The following is a 17,618-nucleotide window of genomic DNA, read 5'->3' as shown; positions in this document are numbered from 1 at the left end:
GGTTTTTTTAATTTTTATTTTAAACAATATCGGCTGCCGAATCACGTGACTGATGACATCATAATTTTTTTTCTGTTGAACATTTTATCCCGAACTGACCCTCAAAAATTTTCATACTGATCGGATTGCATCGTTCTACATATGCAATTATGATGTCATAATGAGGGCACCTATGATGTCATAAAAAAATCACACATTCCCCATGAGTACTTGCTTTGTGTCAAGTTTCAATTTTTTTCCTTCGTGCAGTTTCAGAGATGCAGAGGTCCAAAGTTTTTCTGTTTCTCCAATATGTCTCCACACCATGTGACCTATGACGTCATAATCATCATTAAAACATTCTACATGAGTAGTTGCACCAATGCTGAAAATTTTGTCTCAATCCGACAAGCGGTTACAGAGAAAAACATGAAAGTTCTGTGCGGACAAACAAACAGACAAACAAGAAGACCCAAACGCAGTACACTCTCCTCTGGCGAGGGTAATAAATTGATTCAAATCAAATGGAAGACAAAATTGGTACAGTCCTGCATCGGAGTCATCAGAAGGAACCCAAACAAGAAAAAATAGCAAACATGAAGTCATCAGGAGGAGCCTGGATAGGATTCGCATTTCAGCAGCTACTCCTCGACCCTCAAACCCATCCAGGCACAGCCAAGTTAGTCTTATTAAAAAATAAAACATAATAATAATTTAAATAAAACGAACCCTTCTCAAAAATGAAATAATTCTGGCTGTCAGACTATGTGTTCGATCAAGTTGAAATTTAAAACGTGTATTCCCCATCTCTACTCGATCGGCAATGTGAAGTTTCACATCGATTGATCAATTGATTCCAGAGAAAACATTATTTAATATTTTTCTTCAATCGAAGATGGCTGTCAAACGATGTGACCTATCAATTATTCCTGAACACACTTGTACACCCTTGGCTTGTGGAACACTTGTGTGAAGTTTCCCCTAGATTTGTCCAGCCGTTCTGGAGAAGTTTTTTTTTTTTTGGTTTGAGGGTAAATCCAATGTAGCTGCCAAACCATGTGACCAATGACATCATATGTGTGAACCTTTTCTTCCTCATGGATAGGCGGTCATATTTGTAAAGTTTTGCCTTGATCTGTTCAGCCACGTCAGAGAAGATGATTTTTGAAGGTTTAAAATTTTTTTTAACAATCTGGCTGCCAAATCACGTGACCGATGTTGTCATGAAATGTTTTTTTCTGTGGACCATTTTTTCCCTCGATGATCCTCAAAAATTTTCATACTGATCGGATGTGGCGTTCTGCATATGCAATTATGACATCATAACGATGGCACTAATGACGTCATAAAAAATAACTTATTCCCCATGAGGAGTACTTGCCATGTGCCAAGTTTCAATTTTTTTTCCTTGGTGTGGTTTCAGTGATAGGGGTCCAAAGTTTTTCCGTTTTTTCACTGTGGCTACCAACTACCGAGGGATGACGCTGCTCTCAGTGCCGGGCAAGGTCTTTGCTCGGATAATTCTTGATAGGGTTCGCCACCATCTGCTTGAGCACCAGCGTCCAGAGCAGTCAGGCTTTACACCAAAGAGGTCAAAGATTGACCGTATCCTTGCTCTTCGTGTACTCACCGAACGCAGACGAGAGTTTCGGCAGGGGCTGCTTGCAGCCTATGTTGATCTCTGTAAAGCGTTCGATTCAGTGAATCGGGATGCCCTCTGGAGGATTCTTGGTCTTCGTGGGGTGCCACCAAAACTGATCGATCTGATGTCTGAACTCTACTCTGGTACTGAGAGTGCTGTGAAGTGTGGTGGTACCATCTCTGACTTATTTCCAGTTGTTACTGGAGTTCGTCAGGGGTGTGTACTGGCCCCCACACTTTTCAGCACTTGTACGGACTGGATTTTAGGGAGGATGTCGGAAAGATCAAGCTGCGGTGCATCGTTTGGAAATGTCAAGATCTCGGACCTTGATTTCGCAGATAATGCAGTCATCTTTGCGGAGGCTTAAGATAGCCTTTTGGGGGCCCTCGAGGTGCTGAATAAGGAGTCGGAGCCGCTGGGATTACGAGTTTCTTGGGTCAAAACTAAGATCCAGGCTTTCAATGACATCTTGGATGCTGCTGTCCTGTCTGTGTCTGTTTGTGGTGAGGATGTTGAGGTCGTGGAGAGATTCACTTACCTTGGCAGTGATATTCATGTCTCTGCTGGCTGTGTGTCAGAGGTCAATAGACGTCTGGGTCAGGCCTGGGGAGTCGTGGATTCACTGGATCATGGAGTGTGGCACTGCCAGTACCTGTGCGGGAGGACGAAAGTCTGAGTCTTCAGGTCCTTGGTGCTTCCAGTCTTGCTCTATGGATGCGAGACTTGGACTCTGACCAAGCATCTGAGACGGAGACTTAATTCCTTTGGTACCGGGTCTCTTCGGAGAATCCTTGGCTATTGCTGGTCAGATTTTGTGTCCAACGAGCTGTTGCTGAGAGAGACTCGGATGAGATTTGTTACCTGCATGGTCCGTGAGCGTCAGTTGCGGCTGTATGGACATGTGGCTCGTTTTCCTGACGCTGATCCTGCTCACCAGATTCTCTCAGCAAGGGAGTCTCGTGAGTGGAGGAGGCCAATGGGCCGACCACGTGCCTCGTGGTTGCAGCAGGTTGACCAGCATCTCAAGGAGATGAGCATGGGCCTGGCATCTGCCTGGGGGAAGGCCAGACGGAGGCCCCTGGAGTACCGGCAGAAAGTCGACGCAGCGACGCACTGTTCTGGCACATGCTCCCATACCTGACCTGACCTACCACACCACATGACCTATGACGTCATAATTATCATTACAACATTCGAAATGAGTAGTCACACCAATGGTGAAAATTTTGTCTCAATCCGAGAAGCGGTTGCGGAGAAAAACACGAAAGTTCTGTGCAGTCAGACAGACAGACAAAGAAACAAAGACAAATGAAAAATCACTGAGTGACAACTTGGCAAAACAGCACAAAGTAGAATGTCACTCAGTAGAGCACATACCTCTACCAGGTGGAACAGTTCACGCTTTGTATCCCACTGATGGGCTGGATCCGAACCAAAATCCAATCCACTGGTTCTCATCACCTATTCAACTCATCCACCTTGTTTTGTCATAAGTTGCCCACAACTTTTTGAGATATAGTGATATATTTCGTTTTTGGCCCTCTCGATAATTTTAGAAATTAAGCCTATGTTGACCTTTTGACCTTAAAATTAATTGGTTGTTGAATTTAGCGACCTGACATGAAAAAGCTCTTCAAATTTCAAGTCAATCCGATGAAAAATTGACGATTTTAGAAAATGTGGCTCAAATTGGCCTATGTAGACCTTTTCTATCAACCAAATTTCAGGAAACATTAATGTGGGATCGTCGCAAAGTTGGTGACATCAATCTCTGAAAATTTCTGAAAAAATCTGAGCAGACAGACAAACAAACAACCAAACACACAAACACACAAACAAACAGAGGCGATCAACATACTTGTCAATTTTTAAAATTTATTTTGCCAAGTGACAAACGGACCCAAATGCAATACCCTCTCCTTTGGCGAGAGTAAATATCATTCTCCTTTTCGTTTTTGGCCCTATCTCCCAATAATGATGAATTATTAAAAAATGATCATGTCCGGATCTGGATTCGGATCTTCACCAAAATTTAATCAATTCTTTTTTTTATCACGCACCCAACATAGTCCTCCAAGTTTTGTCTGAATCCGTCCATAACTTTTTAAGATATATGTGCTATTTATTGTTTTTGGCCCTATCTCTCAATGGTGAAGAATCTCTTAAAAAATTCTAGTATCCGGATCCAGATCTTCACCAAAATCTAATCACTTCGTCTTTGTCACACACTGAACCTGTCCACAAAATTTAATCCGAATCCGTCCACAACTGTTTGACAGATCCTGCACACAGACAGACAACCAAACAAGCAGTCATAGACAGGTACTTACGAAATCGTCAACTTGACCTCTGACCTTGTCTAATAAAAGTTGTTTCTAGAGAAAGTAACGACGCAAACCAGAAGTTTCTACGATGATTCTGTACCAAAACATCAAAAATCATAACGTCGACAGAAGCAAAAATCTCCATTTCTCCACGCAATTATTTAATATTATTTTATCAAAGTCACAAAACCGTAATATTTGGCCATCCACCAACAATTTTTACATAATCCGACGGCTTAGCGAGTCAGGCATGCGACGATAACCTTTATTGGGATAAAAAAATGACTTTTAAACACCATCTTTATCGAAAACACTGTCAGCGCGCACACGGAAAACTTTTACGTGATCAACGACGCCTCTGCTCGAGCGCGCTGCACCACGTGACGAGCTGTAATGCGGCGAGTGAAATATTTTTTATACAATCTTAAAACGTCTCCAAAACATCCGATTTTTACCAGAATTTCGACAACCGAGTTTTAAGCTTCCTAAGCGATCGCAAAAACCGAAGACAAAATTAAAATCGAAGTTAAAACGAACTCGTAATGTCGAGCGAAGCAAAAAAATACTCCATTTCTCCACATGAATTTACGGAATTATGTTTGACCTCACTGTGACCTTGACCTTTGACCGATTTTGACCAAAATCTAAACAGCGCTAGCCATCACCCTCCTGAATCACGTGGTGTAATTTGACATTGGTAGCTTCTTCCGTTCTCGAGTTATCAGTACCAAACCATCAAAAATCGAATATTTGACCTCACCGTGACCTTGACCTTTGACCAATTTCGTCCAAAATCTAATCAGCACTAGCCATCACCCTCCTGAATCACGTGGTGTAATTTGACATTGGTAGCTTCTTCCGTTCTCGAGTTATCAAACTCGAAATGTGACTACAAACAAACAAACACACACAAACAAACACACAAACAGATGACGGAAGTCATCAATATACTTACGAAATCTTTAGATTTCGTAACAAACAGACAGAAAGGGGTGAAAACATAACCTCCTTCACCTTTGGTGGTGGAGGTAAAAATTCCGTTAACAAGTGACATGAAAACCTGCTTCAGCAGGATTGTCTGTACTTCACTTCGACGAGATGCTCATGATCCTTGTCAATTACATATTGCCAAGCACCAGCCATTCCAACCCACTTCATCAAACATTCGCAATATTTACTCCAAGTGGAGTAAATGGTGAACAAGGTCTTTTTAAACATTTTTTGCAGTGCTTAAAGCACTTCAAAGATGATGTTGTGCTCGACATGACGAACCTCTGATTGATTGATGTTCCACGATCGGGCACATCATGTGACACAAGCAAGCACTGTGATTGGTCAGGATTCAAAAAGCAGTACGTAATTCATGCCTCAACGTGGAGAAATAGTCCAACTTAAAGCTGACAAAACATCGAAACTGGCAGCAATCAAGAGTTAAACTTTTCGTATATGCGAGATCTTCTCTAGTTCTCTGACTACTAATGTTTATATTTTTGAACTTCGACCTCGGAATGAAACTGAATGATAAATGGTCTCAGGTTGCAGCCTAATATGTAACATTCTCTTGCCTTCAGATCAGGTTATCTCATCTCAAACTAATTTGAGACGATTTGTGTATCCTCATTAAAGGTTACCTTGAACCACAGAAGATGGATTAGAACAGCTGACATGGCGACTTTCTCCACATCCAACTTAACACCACAAACCATGTTTCTTCCAGTTGCAAGCTTTGGTGTCACAGTCTGTTTTACAATTACACGGTTTGAGAAACTTGAATAAGTTCTGAAGGGCTGGAGGCAAGTGAGTGCAGATAGGAGGAAGCTTGTCCTTAGCAGTGACCCAACCCCATTATTGTTGGATGAGATTCCCATCCTGAGAAATCAAATGCTGGACTTGCAGATATGTACACTGATCTTGTGGCTTTGTGCTGCAGAATTCGGAAGTAAGACGTGAACCTGAACAAAAGGAGTGTTAGTCATGACTTTACTACAAAATTTTCTGCACCTCAAAACATCCAAACCTTCACTGGAAGTACGTACCACTGTACAGATCAAGAAGTGCTTCCTCTTTTTCTCCGACAACTTCTTCCTTCAGTGCCCTTCTGGGAAAAACACTTCAGCCCTGTACCTGAAATTAGGATCACATAAGTTTCTTCAGTGCCATACCCTTGCCAATTTCAAACATACGAGATGTGGTGTCGCATCCTGTTATGACATGCACAAATTAATGCAAGTGACAGATTTCAGGCCCAAGTTTCTGCTTTATCCACTTTATATTCCATACTCGCTTTTTCTTAGCAATGGATTGCTTAGACTCATATTTGAAGAAAATGTCATTGGAGCTGAGGTCGGCATGGCAGCATCGGAACACAAGAAAATTATTGTCCTCTTCTCCAAACACAGTCACACCTTTAGTTGCAGATGATTATTTCACTTTGAACAATCAGCTGGTTTGCATCACCAACAGCATGCAGTAATGTCTTGCATCCCTTTTATTCCATCTTTTCACTGAGCAGATGGATGAACCATTGTTTGTGGTGTTGGCCAGAAACTGCTCCTTTGATGTGAGATGCACATCCTGGTCGAGGTGCTCCACCATTGCATCTCAGTTGTGCTCTGTCCTTTGTGGATAGGCCAACTGAGTATCCATCAAACACAACTACAGTGTTTGAATACTTCGAGTGACATATTATCATATGATCGAGCGACATTGGTTACACCTTTTGATTGCTTTTCATTCAATTTTACTCGAGTCTGCTACACTGGCAGTTGCAACTCCTGCTAGTGTGGTGCCCACACTGGGAATCCAACCTGGGCCACCTGGGTGTAAACCAGGTATCCTATCCACTAGACCATGTGGGTTAGTGACATATTCCACATACATATTGCAGATTGATGCAAAACTGGATCCATGTTGCCAAGGGTATGTGCCACGCCAGAAGCACAACAATGCATGGGTATGTGCGACAATAAAATTTAATACAGACTTCCCAGTCAGCATCTATCCAACTGCATTTGAAGCATATACAGTTTCAAGGAGTTCATAGAGGCCTGCATAATTAATCCATGAGATGGCAGGTGGATCCCAGAAAGCTCATTTATATGTGGAAACCTCAGTCTCAACACAATTGACTTGAGGTCACTGTTTGTCTGTTCATTGGAGATGATTGGCAGGGCTTTCCAAAAAAATGTCTGGCCAAATGTGAGAACTGCATCTGATCCATAGCAATTTTCTTAGGTACAGACAAACTTCATTGTAATCTATTCAAGTAGAGCTAATGTCACTCAGATTTATATCAATCATTGGCAAGAAACTGATGTATGATTGTCCAGGATGGGAACCTTGCTGTACCATCTTCATCAACCATGACCACCTGGATGTTGTTGATCGAATGTTCCATTGGAGTTCTGAGAGAAGATCAAGTTCTCATGTTGATTCTTCTATTGTAGGCAGGTCAAACTTCTCATAATTGAGCATTGACATGTCACTGTACTGTGATTTGTTGAAAATTATATCAATCTTGCCAAGTGCAATTGTGTCCTTAGATGTCACAGTTATCCTTGGAACTGGCCTCTGATTTTTCATCATATTGAAACTATCGACGTTACATTGTTTTCAGTCATTGTGAAGAGTTATTTCCCTTTGGAACCACGGTGTCCTGTACATGGCATTATATTCCGGAAATGATGTATGTAATGTTTAAAGATTTAATGTCTTTTTTTTTTCCTACTTTCCACAGCCTAGACTTTCTAAACTAGTATATTATTTGAGCAATACAGGACAGGTATGGGAGCATGTGCCAGAGCAGCGCGTCGCTGCGTCCACTTTCCGCCGGTACTCCAAGGGCCTTTGGCCATCCCCCAGGCAGATGCCTGGCCCAGCCCCATCTCCTTGAGATGCCGATCAACCTGCTGCATTCATGAGACACTTGGTCGACCCGTTGGCCTCCTCCGTTCATGAGACTCCCTCGCTGAGAGAATCTGGTGAGCAGGATCAGCGTCAGGAAAACGAGCCACATGTCCATACAGCCGCAACTGACGCTCACGGATCATGCAGGTAACAAATCTCATCTGAGTCTCTCTCAGCAAATGCTCATTGGACACAAAGTCTGACCAGCGGTAGCCAAGGATTCTCCAAAGGGACCTGGTACCGTAGGAGTTAAGTCTCCATCTCAGATCCTTGGTCAGAATCCAAGTGTCACATCCGTAGAGCAAGATTTGAAAGCACCAAGGAGGTAAAGACTCAGACTTTTGTCCTACACAGTGCCACACCCCATAATCCAGTGAATCCAAGCCTCCACAGGCTCAACCGAGGCGTCTATTGACCTCTGGCTCACAATATGCGGAGACATGAATATCACGGCCAAAGTAATTGAATCTTTCCCTGACCTCAACATCCTCACCACAAACAGATCGAGACAAGATAGCAGCATCTAAGATGTAATTCAACGTGTGGATCTTAGTTTTGACCCAGGAATCGCATAATCGCAGCGGCTCTAACTCCTCATTCAGTGCCTCTAGGGTCCCCATAAGGATATCCAGCATCTCCGCAATGTTGACTGCATCATCTGCAAAATCAAGGTCAGAGATCGTGATATTCCCAAACGATGCATCTCAGCTTGATCTCTCCGACATTCTCCCCAGAATCCAGTCCATACAAGCGTTGAAAAGTATGGGGGCCAGCACATACCCCTGACAAACTGTTGTAACAACTGAAAATAAGTTGGATGTTGAACCACCACACCTCACAGCACTCTCAGTACCAGAGTATAGTTCATAAATCACATTGATCAGTTTTAGTGGCACACCATGAAAACAGAGAGTCCTCCAAAGGGTATCCTGATTCACCGAATTGAATGCTTTGTGGAGATAAACATAAGCTGTGAGTTGCCCTTCCGAAACTCTTGTCTCCATTCGAGGAGGACCCAAAGAGCAAGGACACGGTCAATCGTTTACCACTTTGGTGTAAAGCCCGACTGCTCTGGGCCCTGGTGCTCAAGCAGACAGTGGCAAACTCCATCAATAATTATCCGAGCAAAGAGCTTGCTCGGCACTGAGAGCAGCCTCATCCCTCGTTAGCTGTTACAGTTCTGGCAATCACCCTTCCCTTTCCAGAGAGCAACAGCATGGCCTCTCTTCCAGTCAGTTTGGATGAACCCTGTGTTCCAAACAGAGCACAGAACTGCATGCAATGACACGAGTGCAGCATTTCCACTAGCCTTGAGAAGTTCAGTCTGGAAGCCACAGATCCCAGGAGGTTTACCCATATCAACCGGTTTACTGCAGCTCGTGTTTCCACAAACTAATGTTGTTCATCGTTGATTGTAAGGTCAGCAATAGGAATAGTTACATCTCTGATGTCCAATTCAACATCCAGTGAGTGAGCTTGGTACAGCTGCTTAAAGTAACCGGCCCAGCAGGCCTTCACTTTGGACACCTCTGTCAAGAGCCCACCACCCTTCGCTCTCACTGCAGTACAGCAAGGCACGGGCTTGAAGGAACAAGGAACACACAACACATGACTTCCTCTGTAAGCAGGCCTAGAATCACTTCACCACAGGTGATGCTGTACCGGTGTACCCCTTGACAGATTCCTCGTACACAGGCCTCCTTGTCCGTCCTCAGCACACGTACAGTTTTATGCCTAAACTCCATGAACAGCTCAGCTCTACCATTAAGCCTGGCCCTGCAACTCTGTTCAATGGTATCCAGTGTCCCTTGGGAGACAAAGTTCTACTTTGCCTGTCAGTTGGTTCCAAGCAATCCACCGGCAATATCAAGGAAGGTAGTCTTGAAGGCACTCCACAACTCTTCAGGATTCCCAAAAACACCCAGACCCTCCCCCTCTCCCCACTCAGACTGTTCGCAAACTCCTCAGCTACCCTCTCATCCTTGAGCTTGCTAACTTACAGCCTAGGCTGTGATGGTACCATTCTCCCAGATTTAAGATGCAACTTCAGAGTTGGTCGGTATTGATGAATTGAGCACTCTGTGCACCCTGCAGTTCCGAATCATCCTCCAGTGACCATCAAAGAGTACATGGTCAATCTCCTTTGCCACCCCACCAGCGTTGGAATACCCAGTCGAGCGATGCGGCTGCAGGTGCTGAAACCATCAACCAGCCACCCGAAGTCCATGACTTCTTGCAAAGTCAAGGAACTAAATGCTCTTCTGGTTCACAGTTGCACACCCATGGGCCAGTGCCAGTCGATGCATTGAAATCCCCCAAGACTAGAAGAGTACCTTGCCTGGGGCACTCATCAAAAAACAGGCTCGAGCGTTGCATAGAATGCCTCCTTCACAATGAGATCACTCGCCTCAGTCGGCGCATATACAGATCACCTCAGGAAATACCCAATGAGTGGCAAATCTTCAGTCTTGTAATGCGCTCGTTGACCGGTGTTACCTCGATTATCATGGGAGTAAGCTTATTTGACATAGCTATGGCAACTCCTTTGGCATGGTAACTATCAGAGCGACAATACCAATAAGCGGTGTAACCACCCACCATGATCTCGCCGCAATCCGGTCTCCGAACCTCAGAGAGTGTGCTGCAATACCGATGTCCAAATGCTGGATCTCAGATGATAACAGAGACAGGTGATCATCCTCTCTTAGGGATGGGACATTCCAAGCACCCACCCAAAGGGACCACCTCAGGTTAACCCAAGGAAGGTGTCTGGTTGATGTCTGGTTGATGGCGGTGTCTGGTTGATGACACCTGTGTACCCCTCTGCGTGTTACACAGTAAATAATTAGCGGAGTTTTGCAATTGTTGGGTAGTCGATCGAGTCGAAAAACAATTTTATCGAAAAAAAATTTTTTTTCGATACATTTTTTTTTTGATCTACCCTTATTTGTTGGTCGTGGTGTCGGTCTGTCATTGTGTGTGTTTGTCGGGGGTTTTTGACCCCCTTGCAGTTCGATTTTGATGAAATTTGGGTGGTAGAACCAGTTTATGACCTCGTTGTGCCGCGTAGGTACTGGTTGCTAACGCCCCTTTGGTTGCCGAGCAACGGGACTTTGAAATTTTTGAAAAATCATACAAAATTAATTTTTTCGAAAATAAAAAATCGGGCCACGGCCGACTGTGGGCAGTACATTCAGCCATATTGTCAAAAATTTCCAGCCGGATCCTATGAAAACTGTCGGAGAAGATGGACTTTGAATGAACCCTGGTCGAAAACAATAAAAAAACGAAGTTCATTATATCTCAGAGACTATGAGTCAGATATACATGAAACTGGTATGGTAGGTTCATGGTATATCCTAGTTATGTGTGAGAAAGAACCGTTGCTATGGACCCCTCTGTTGCCTAGCAACGGCCAAAAAACCTCTAAATGTGGGGGTATTTTAATGAAAAATCAATCTGCATCATTAACCCTTGAAGCGAGAGTCATGAATTTTCTTGTGCTTAATCCTCAGGTCATTCCCCATCGAACGGCCCCATCACGTCAGGTTCTATTGGATAGTCGACTACCCATGTCCGCCTACCGGCTTGTCTGTTTGTCTGTCCGTCCAGGTCATCACTCTTTTTCTTTTTCTTTTTATTTTTTTTACTCATTTTGAGTTTTCGTCATCAAATTTTCAACCAACCTTTATCATGAGAATATTATAATCGTATATCGTGATAATTTTACATATTGACAATGATAATTGTACAATCTGATAATGGTACGTAATCATCGTGATAATTGTGCATAATGATAATAACACTGAACAACAAATTTCAAAAATTTTTTTTTACTGGAGATGTGTAAAGTGATTAAGACTAATTTGGGTATGCTGATTTCAAAAATCATAACCGTTTTGCTGTATCATGTCAGGATTTTCAGGAACAGAAATATTCCCATTGCCGAGAAGTCAGGATTTCAATGAAATTTACATATGTCTTTAACATGTCTATTTCGTACAATTGTTGTAAACTTGTGTTATATTTCTTTCTTTCAGATAAAGATGAGTAGGCGTTCCTGTACCAATCATCCTGACAACTTCTGTTATGTCTGGTCGGTATACCAAAAAAGATCAACAGCGAAGTATATCTACAGCAGTGAAAATGAAGGCCGCCTACTTTCACTACTTCGGGTGTAAGGTGGGGGACCAAGAACAGAGCTGGGCACCACACATCTGCTGCACAAGCTGTCACACAACCTTGACTCAGTGGTTGGTGGGCAAGCGCGCGAGCATGCCATTTGCGGTGCCCATGATATGGCGTGAGCCGCAGAATCATCATGATGATTGTTATTTCTGCTGCACAAGCATCGCCGGCTTCAACAAGAAGAATAAAGGTCACATCAAGTACGCTGACTGCGTCTCTGCTCGTAAACCTGTGCCTCATGATGACGAGAACCCCGTTCCAACACCTCCAGCTGATCAGAACATAGCTGTAAGCAGTGGTGAAGAGGATGGTGATGATGAACCTTTTGAACCCGACACTCAAGAATCACACCTTCTGAACCAGGGAGACTTAAATGATCTTGTAAGAGATCTCTCGCTGTCAAAGGCGAAGGCAGAGCTGCTTGGATCAAGGCTGCAGCAGTGGAATCTACTTGAACCTAACACCAAGATATCCTTGTTCAGAGCACGTCACAGAGACATGGCTGAGTTCTTTGAGATGGAAGACACGATGACATTCTGCAGTGACATCAACGGTCTGTTGAAAGAACTTGGGTGTGATCACGATCCTGCAGACTGGCGCCTCTTCATCGACTCGGGGAAGAACAGCTTGAAGGCTGTTTTGCTCCACAATGGCAACGAGAAACCATCAGTCCCACTGGCTCACGCGTTCGGCATGACAGAGACCTATGAGACTATGCGGCAGCTGCTTGATTCCATCAAGTACAATGACTTCAACTGGCACATCTGCGGAGACTTGAAAGTGGTGGCGCTGTTGTTAGGGCTGCAGTCAGGCTACACGAAATACATGTGCTTCCTTTGTCTCTGGGATAGCAGAGACGACAAGAATCACTGGACGAAGAAAGATTGGGAAGAGCGAAAAGAGCATGTACCTGGTCGACACAACGTGAAGCATGTCGCCCTTGTCGACCCAGCCAAGGTTTTCCTTCCACCACTCCACATAAAGCTCGGCTTGATGAAAAGTTTTGTACGGGCAATGGATCTGAATGGGCGTGGGTTTTTATACCTCAAGGAAAAGTTTGGCAACACCTTGTCGGAGGCCAAGATCAAGGCTGGTGTCTTTGTTGGACCGCAAATCCGACAGATTATGAAGGACGAAACTTTTCCGACAACTCTAAACCCCAAAGAGCTGGCAGCGTGGAGGAGCTTCAAAGCTGTGACGGACAACTTCTTGGGGAACGAGCGCGCGGACAACTATGAAGAAATAGTGCAGCAGCTGCTGGAGTCCTTCAGGAAACTTGGCTCCAGGATGTCCCTGAAAATCCATTTCCTACACCAGCACCTGAACTTCTTCCCTGACAACTTGGGAGCAGTCTCGGACGAGCACGGCGAGCGATTCCACCAAGAGATTTCACTCATGGAGACGCGTTACCAAGGGCGGCACAACCCGAACATGATGGGCGATTTCTGCTGGTTCCTGCATCGTGAAACTGACACAGAGCAGCACAAACGCAAAGCCAAATGCCTAAAGCATTTTTAATTGCATTCTAGTGGAGTTTTTCTGTAATTTCTATAATTTTGAAGCATTCATGATGAAATAAATGAATAAATGAATTTTTGTAAATTTCATTGAAATCCTGACTTCTATGCAATGGGAATATTTCTGTTACTGAAAATCCTGACGTGATACAGCAAAACGGTTATGATTTTTGAAATCAGCGTACCCAAATTAGTCTAAATCACTTTACACATCTCCAGTAAAAAATTTTTGTTGTTCAGTGTAATCAATGTCTGTGTCCGTCTGTCCAGACCATAATGTTTTTACCATTTGAGCTTTTGTCATCAATTTTTCAACAAACTTTTATTATGAGAATATGGAGGTCTAATTAATAATTGGGTCAAAATGTCAAAGGGCAGAGTCACAGTAAGTACATATGGGCCTTATCAGCCTGTCCGCAGCGCATTAAGCATTAAGCATTAAGCACGAGACAGCCGTTTTTTTTTGTTATTATCGCTTCTGTGTTTACTTATTGACAATTGAGCTTCAGTGCCTCTGTCCAGGCCGTATTTTTTTTTTTTGAGCTTTTGTCATCAAATCTTCAACAAACCTTTGTTATGAGAATTTGGAGAATACAAAAGAAAAAAATGTACAATTGTTTTACCTGTTGTCTTCATCAAGTTTAGTTTGAGTACAAAGTGGACTTGGATGGGTTTTGCATTTTGAGGTGCTTTCTTATGCTGTGTAGTGTATATATATTTTTATTGAACAATGGATATTGTGTGTGTGTGTGTGTGTGTGTGTGTGTGTGTGTGTGTGTGTGTGTGTGTGTGTGTGTGTGAGCATGTGCACGCGCTGTCACTAATGATGCAACCAGCAGCATGAACTTGTTAATTGAATCTTAGTCAAATCGGTATTCACCAGATCAAAATCATTGTCAATTTACTGTTGTTTGTGTTTTCTGCTCTATATTTTTGCAACGCTTTTTTGACTTGTTTTTTTTTTGATCTGCAGTATCTTTATCACAAAATCTAGCTCTCTGAAATTGGTCCATGTTTGCCTTTCCTTCTGCATGCCTGAACTGATTCTCCTGATTTCACGACTGTAGCTTTGTTTAATGCTCGTTCCTCTTTGCGTTTGCTCAGATCCTGGGGGATGTGGGTTGACCTTGGGAGCAACAATTACAGCCAGATGAAGTACGATCATGGCACAGCATGCTGGCAAGGCCCAAGCCGCTCGACGCTCGTATGTCACGCATCAGACAGCACGTGGGACGCACTCTAGCTGCAATACACAGATATGCAGCATTGCACACCTCTGTAGCAAGGCTTAAGTGCTATTAGGAGAAAGGGGGCAATTGGGTAATCGTAAAAGGGAGGCAATGAAGACTTGCCATAGCATGGTGAGAAGTGAAAATGATGAATGAGCAACCATAGATTTTGTGCATTCAGGGTGTGGGTGCCTTTGTGATGTCTTGGAACACCATTTGCATCACTGTATAATTTTTAGTGCAGCAGTGTGCATGTTTATCTAATTCCTGTCTCATCATTTTGAGTTAGTTGTGAACTGGATGAAAGCAATGTTTTTTTTTTTTTCTTTTCGTTTTTCATTGTAATCTATAATAATAAGTGTGTGTGTTTGTGTGTGTGTGTGTGTGTGTGTGTGTGTGTGTTTGTGTGTGTGCGTGTGTGTCCTCCATAATTCCACAACCATGAAACCAAGTGGCCCGAAACTTTTCACGCATACTCAGGGAACTCCAAGGGAGTACATGGATGGAAACTGGGTATTTGGGTGAATTTAAACACCCCTTTTTATGATAAATAATTAATTAATGGGGTGCTCATCATTAAAAAAAATAACAACACAAAAAGCCTTACCAAGATGGCAACACACCATCTTGGTCAGCTTGCTGTCACCTTGCAGGGGTCTTAAGCTGCCATTTTATTTGGGCCTGCTCAAAAATGCCTTGACTTGTAACAGGCCACAATGATTTCTGTCGGATAAAGTGCTCAAAACTTATTTTTCACTTTCCTCACTCATATCATCGAATGCCAGATCCTCATACCTACGAATCACTGCATACATCACTTTTGTGGGTGGTATAGTTTTCAAATTATGAGCATGGAGTGATTTTATGCATTATAAGATGTGATTTTCCATGATTAAATCTCACGGACTATATTTGTAGTGTCGTGTATATTTGTAGTGTCGTGTATAGTGTATAATCGAAATCTGTCTTTGGATTTGAGGATTGGACTAAGTGTCATGGACTAAATAAGTGTCAATGTGGAGTGAAATCTGAAATTTTAAAGACATTAACGATTGTTAATATGGATAGGCAAAGCCTAGAAGCGAACGTAAAATTCTTCTTACATTCGCTTCTGACTTTATACACTGCTGAGAACAGGATCTCATCTGAAAAAAAAAATTCCTCAACATTACCTTCACAACGACAACTACACCGCCGAGAACAGGATCTCATCTAAAAAAATAAATATTACCTCAACATTACCTTCACAACAACTCTACCGCCAAGAACAGGATCTCATCTAAAAAAATTAATATTACCTCAACATTACCTTCACAACGACAACTACACCGCCTAGAACAGGATCTCATCTAAAAAAATTAATACTCGAAGCGAACGTAGAATTCTTCTTACATTCGCTTCTGACTTTACCTATAACTTGTTCACAACTGTATACACAATTTCCGGTTACTTCGGCCTGGATTCGGGATCAGCGATCAAATAACGTAAATAACGATTAAAAATTATTTTTTGATGATGCGGGAGATATCTTTATTAAAATCAGTGGACGAAATATACACCATGTCTAATATTTGGGTCTTTCATGTCTCCGACGATGCCTTTAGCTCCCGGCATGCATCATTCCCGATGACCAAAACCGGAAGCAAAAAAAAAAACGGAAGCAAAAGGGTCATAGCCAACGACATGGATTCCAAATTGCCAGGGTATTGTGTTGTTGTTGTTGTTGTTGTTGTTGTTGTTTCCTATTCTCTCATGTGCACGCGTTAAGTATGAAGCTCACTGCGTTCGCTATAACTAAGCTTATTTACTTTCAGCCAGACCGCTCACTCCTCCATATGCCCAAGAAATATAAACGTGTGTTCCATTGTCTTAGTTAAATCTGACAAAAGTTTAAAATGTAAGATAAGACAAGTAGCCTTAATAGTGAGAGTAATTACGGCCTCACAGAGTTTACAGGTAAACAGGGTGCCAGCTGCAGTACGAGTCTCATCCCTCAATGGAAGCTCATGTTATAATCCCTTTTAAAATGATACATGCTGTTTGAACTCAGGCTGTGTGACCATATTGAAACGTGCTATTTGAACGTATCCCATTTTGTTCAATCCTGTACCAAGGACCTCGAGTTTAACGTTCTCCCGAGGGACGGCAAACACATTGATGAATCAACCTGCCGATGAAACTATAGTAGGTTAACCCCCCCACCCCCCCACCCACTCCTGCCACCATCTCTCAGGTCCTATTCTTGCTTAAGCCTCCTTAGCCTCCATGAGGTATGAGGGTGTAAACTAGTCACCCTACCAAGCTAAAGTTGAGAACCCCTCCCCCACCCTCCTCCTGCTTTCCACCTCAAGTCCTCCTACCAAATGCAGGTTGAGAACACCCCCTTCTCCTCCTCACTTCCATCCTTCCCCATCCTCACTCCCTCATCCTCCTTGCTCCCCCACCCTCTCCTCATATTTGACAGTGACGGGTAGTATTTTGAGAGAGACTTGCAGTGCAGCCCCATGGTGTTCACACATGTCTTGTACGTCGCGGCATTGCCGAGGGAGTGATGGGATAAGGTGAAGTGACGAAGAGGTATTGCATATGCAGTGCAGTCACCTGTATGTGCAGTGTTAATTCACGGGGAAAGTACTCGTAGGTGACACGTACTATCACTCTGCGAAGCACAACCAAAAATACATCCCATTCGCTTTTGTAATAACTGCTTGGTGGATCAAAGTACAAAGTTCAGGCCCCACCCACCTGCTTTGTGACCCTGCCATGTTCTGCAGTGTCTCGGTGTCATCCAGTCTGCCCGCTGAAAATGTTGTGAATTTTTAAAAAAAAAATT

At 43.1% G+C, this 17,618-nt stretch overlaps 1 protein-coding gene across 3 annotated transcripts in view; it reads left to right on the top strand.

Annotated features, from left to right (window-relative positions):
- PRKCSH (PRKCSH beta subunit of glucosidase II) overlaps window positions 1–17,618 on the top strand; it is a 259,864-nt gene that overhangs the window by 230,032 nt on the left and 12,214 nt on the right. For all 3 annotated transcript variants that reach the window (XM_085885531.1, XM_085885532.1, XM_085885529.1), the window contains one exon: window positions 14,661–14,760. In XM_085885531.1, coding sequence (XP_085741657.1) covers window positions 14,661–14,760 — 100 coding nt within the window. The remainder of the gene's footprint in view (window positions 1–14,660; window positions 14,761–17,618) is intronic.

This window comes from Eptatretus burgeri, chromosome 6 (genome assembly GCF_056783735.1).
Source record: "Eptatretus burgeri isolate ZD-2024b chromosome 6, Ebu_testis_v1, whole genome shotgun sequence".
Lineage (NCBI taxonomy): Eukaryota > Metazoa > Chordata > Myxini > Myxiniformes > Myxinidae > Eptatretus > Eptatretus burgeri.
The sequence above is the reverse complement of the archived record's forward strand: the minus strand, read 5'-3'. Positions and strand labels throughout refer to the sequence as shown.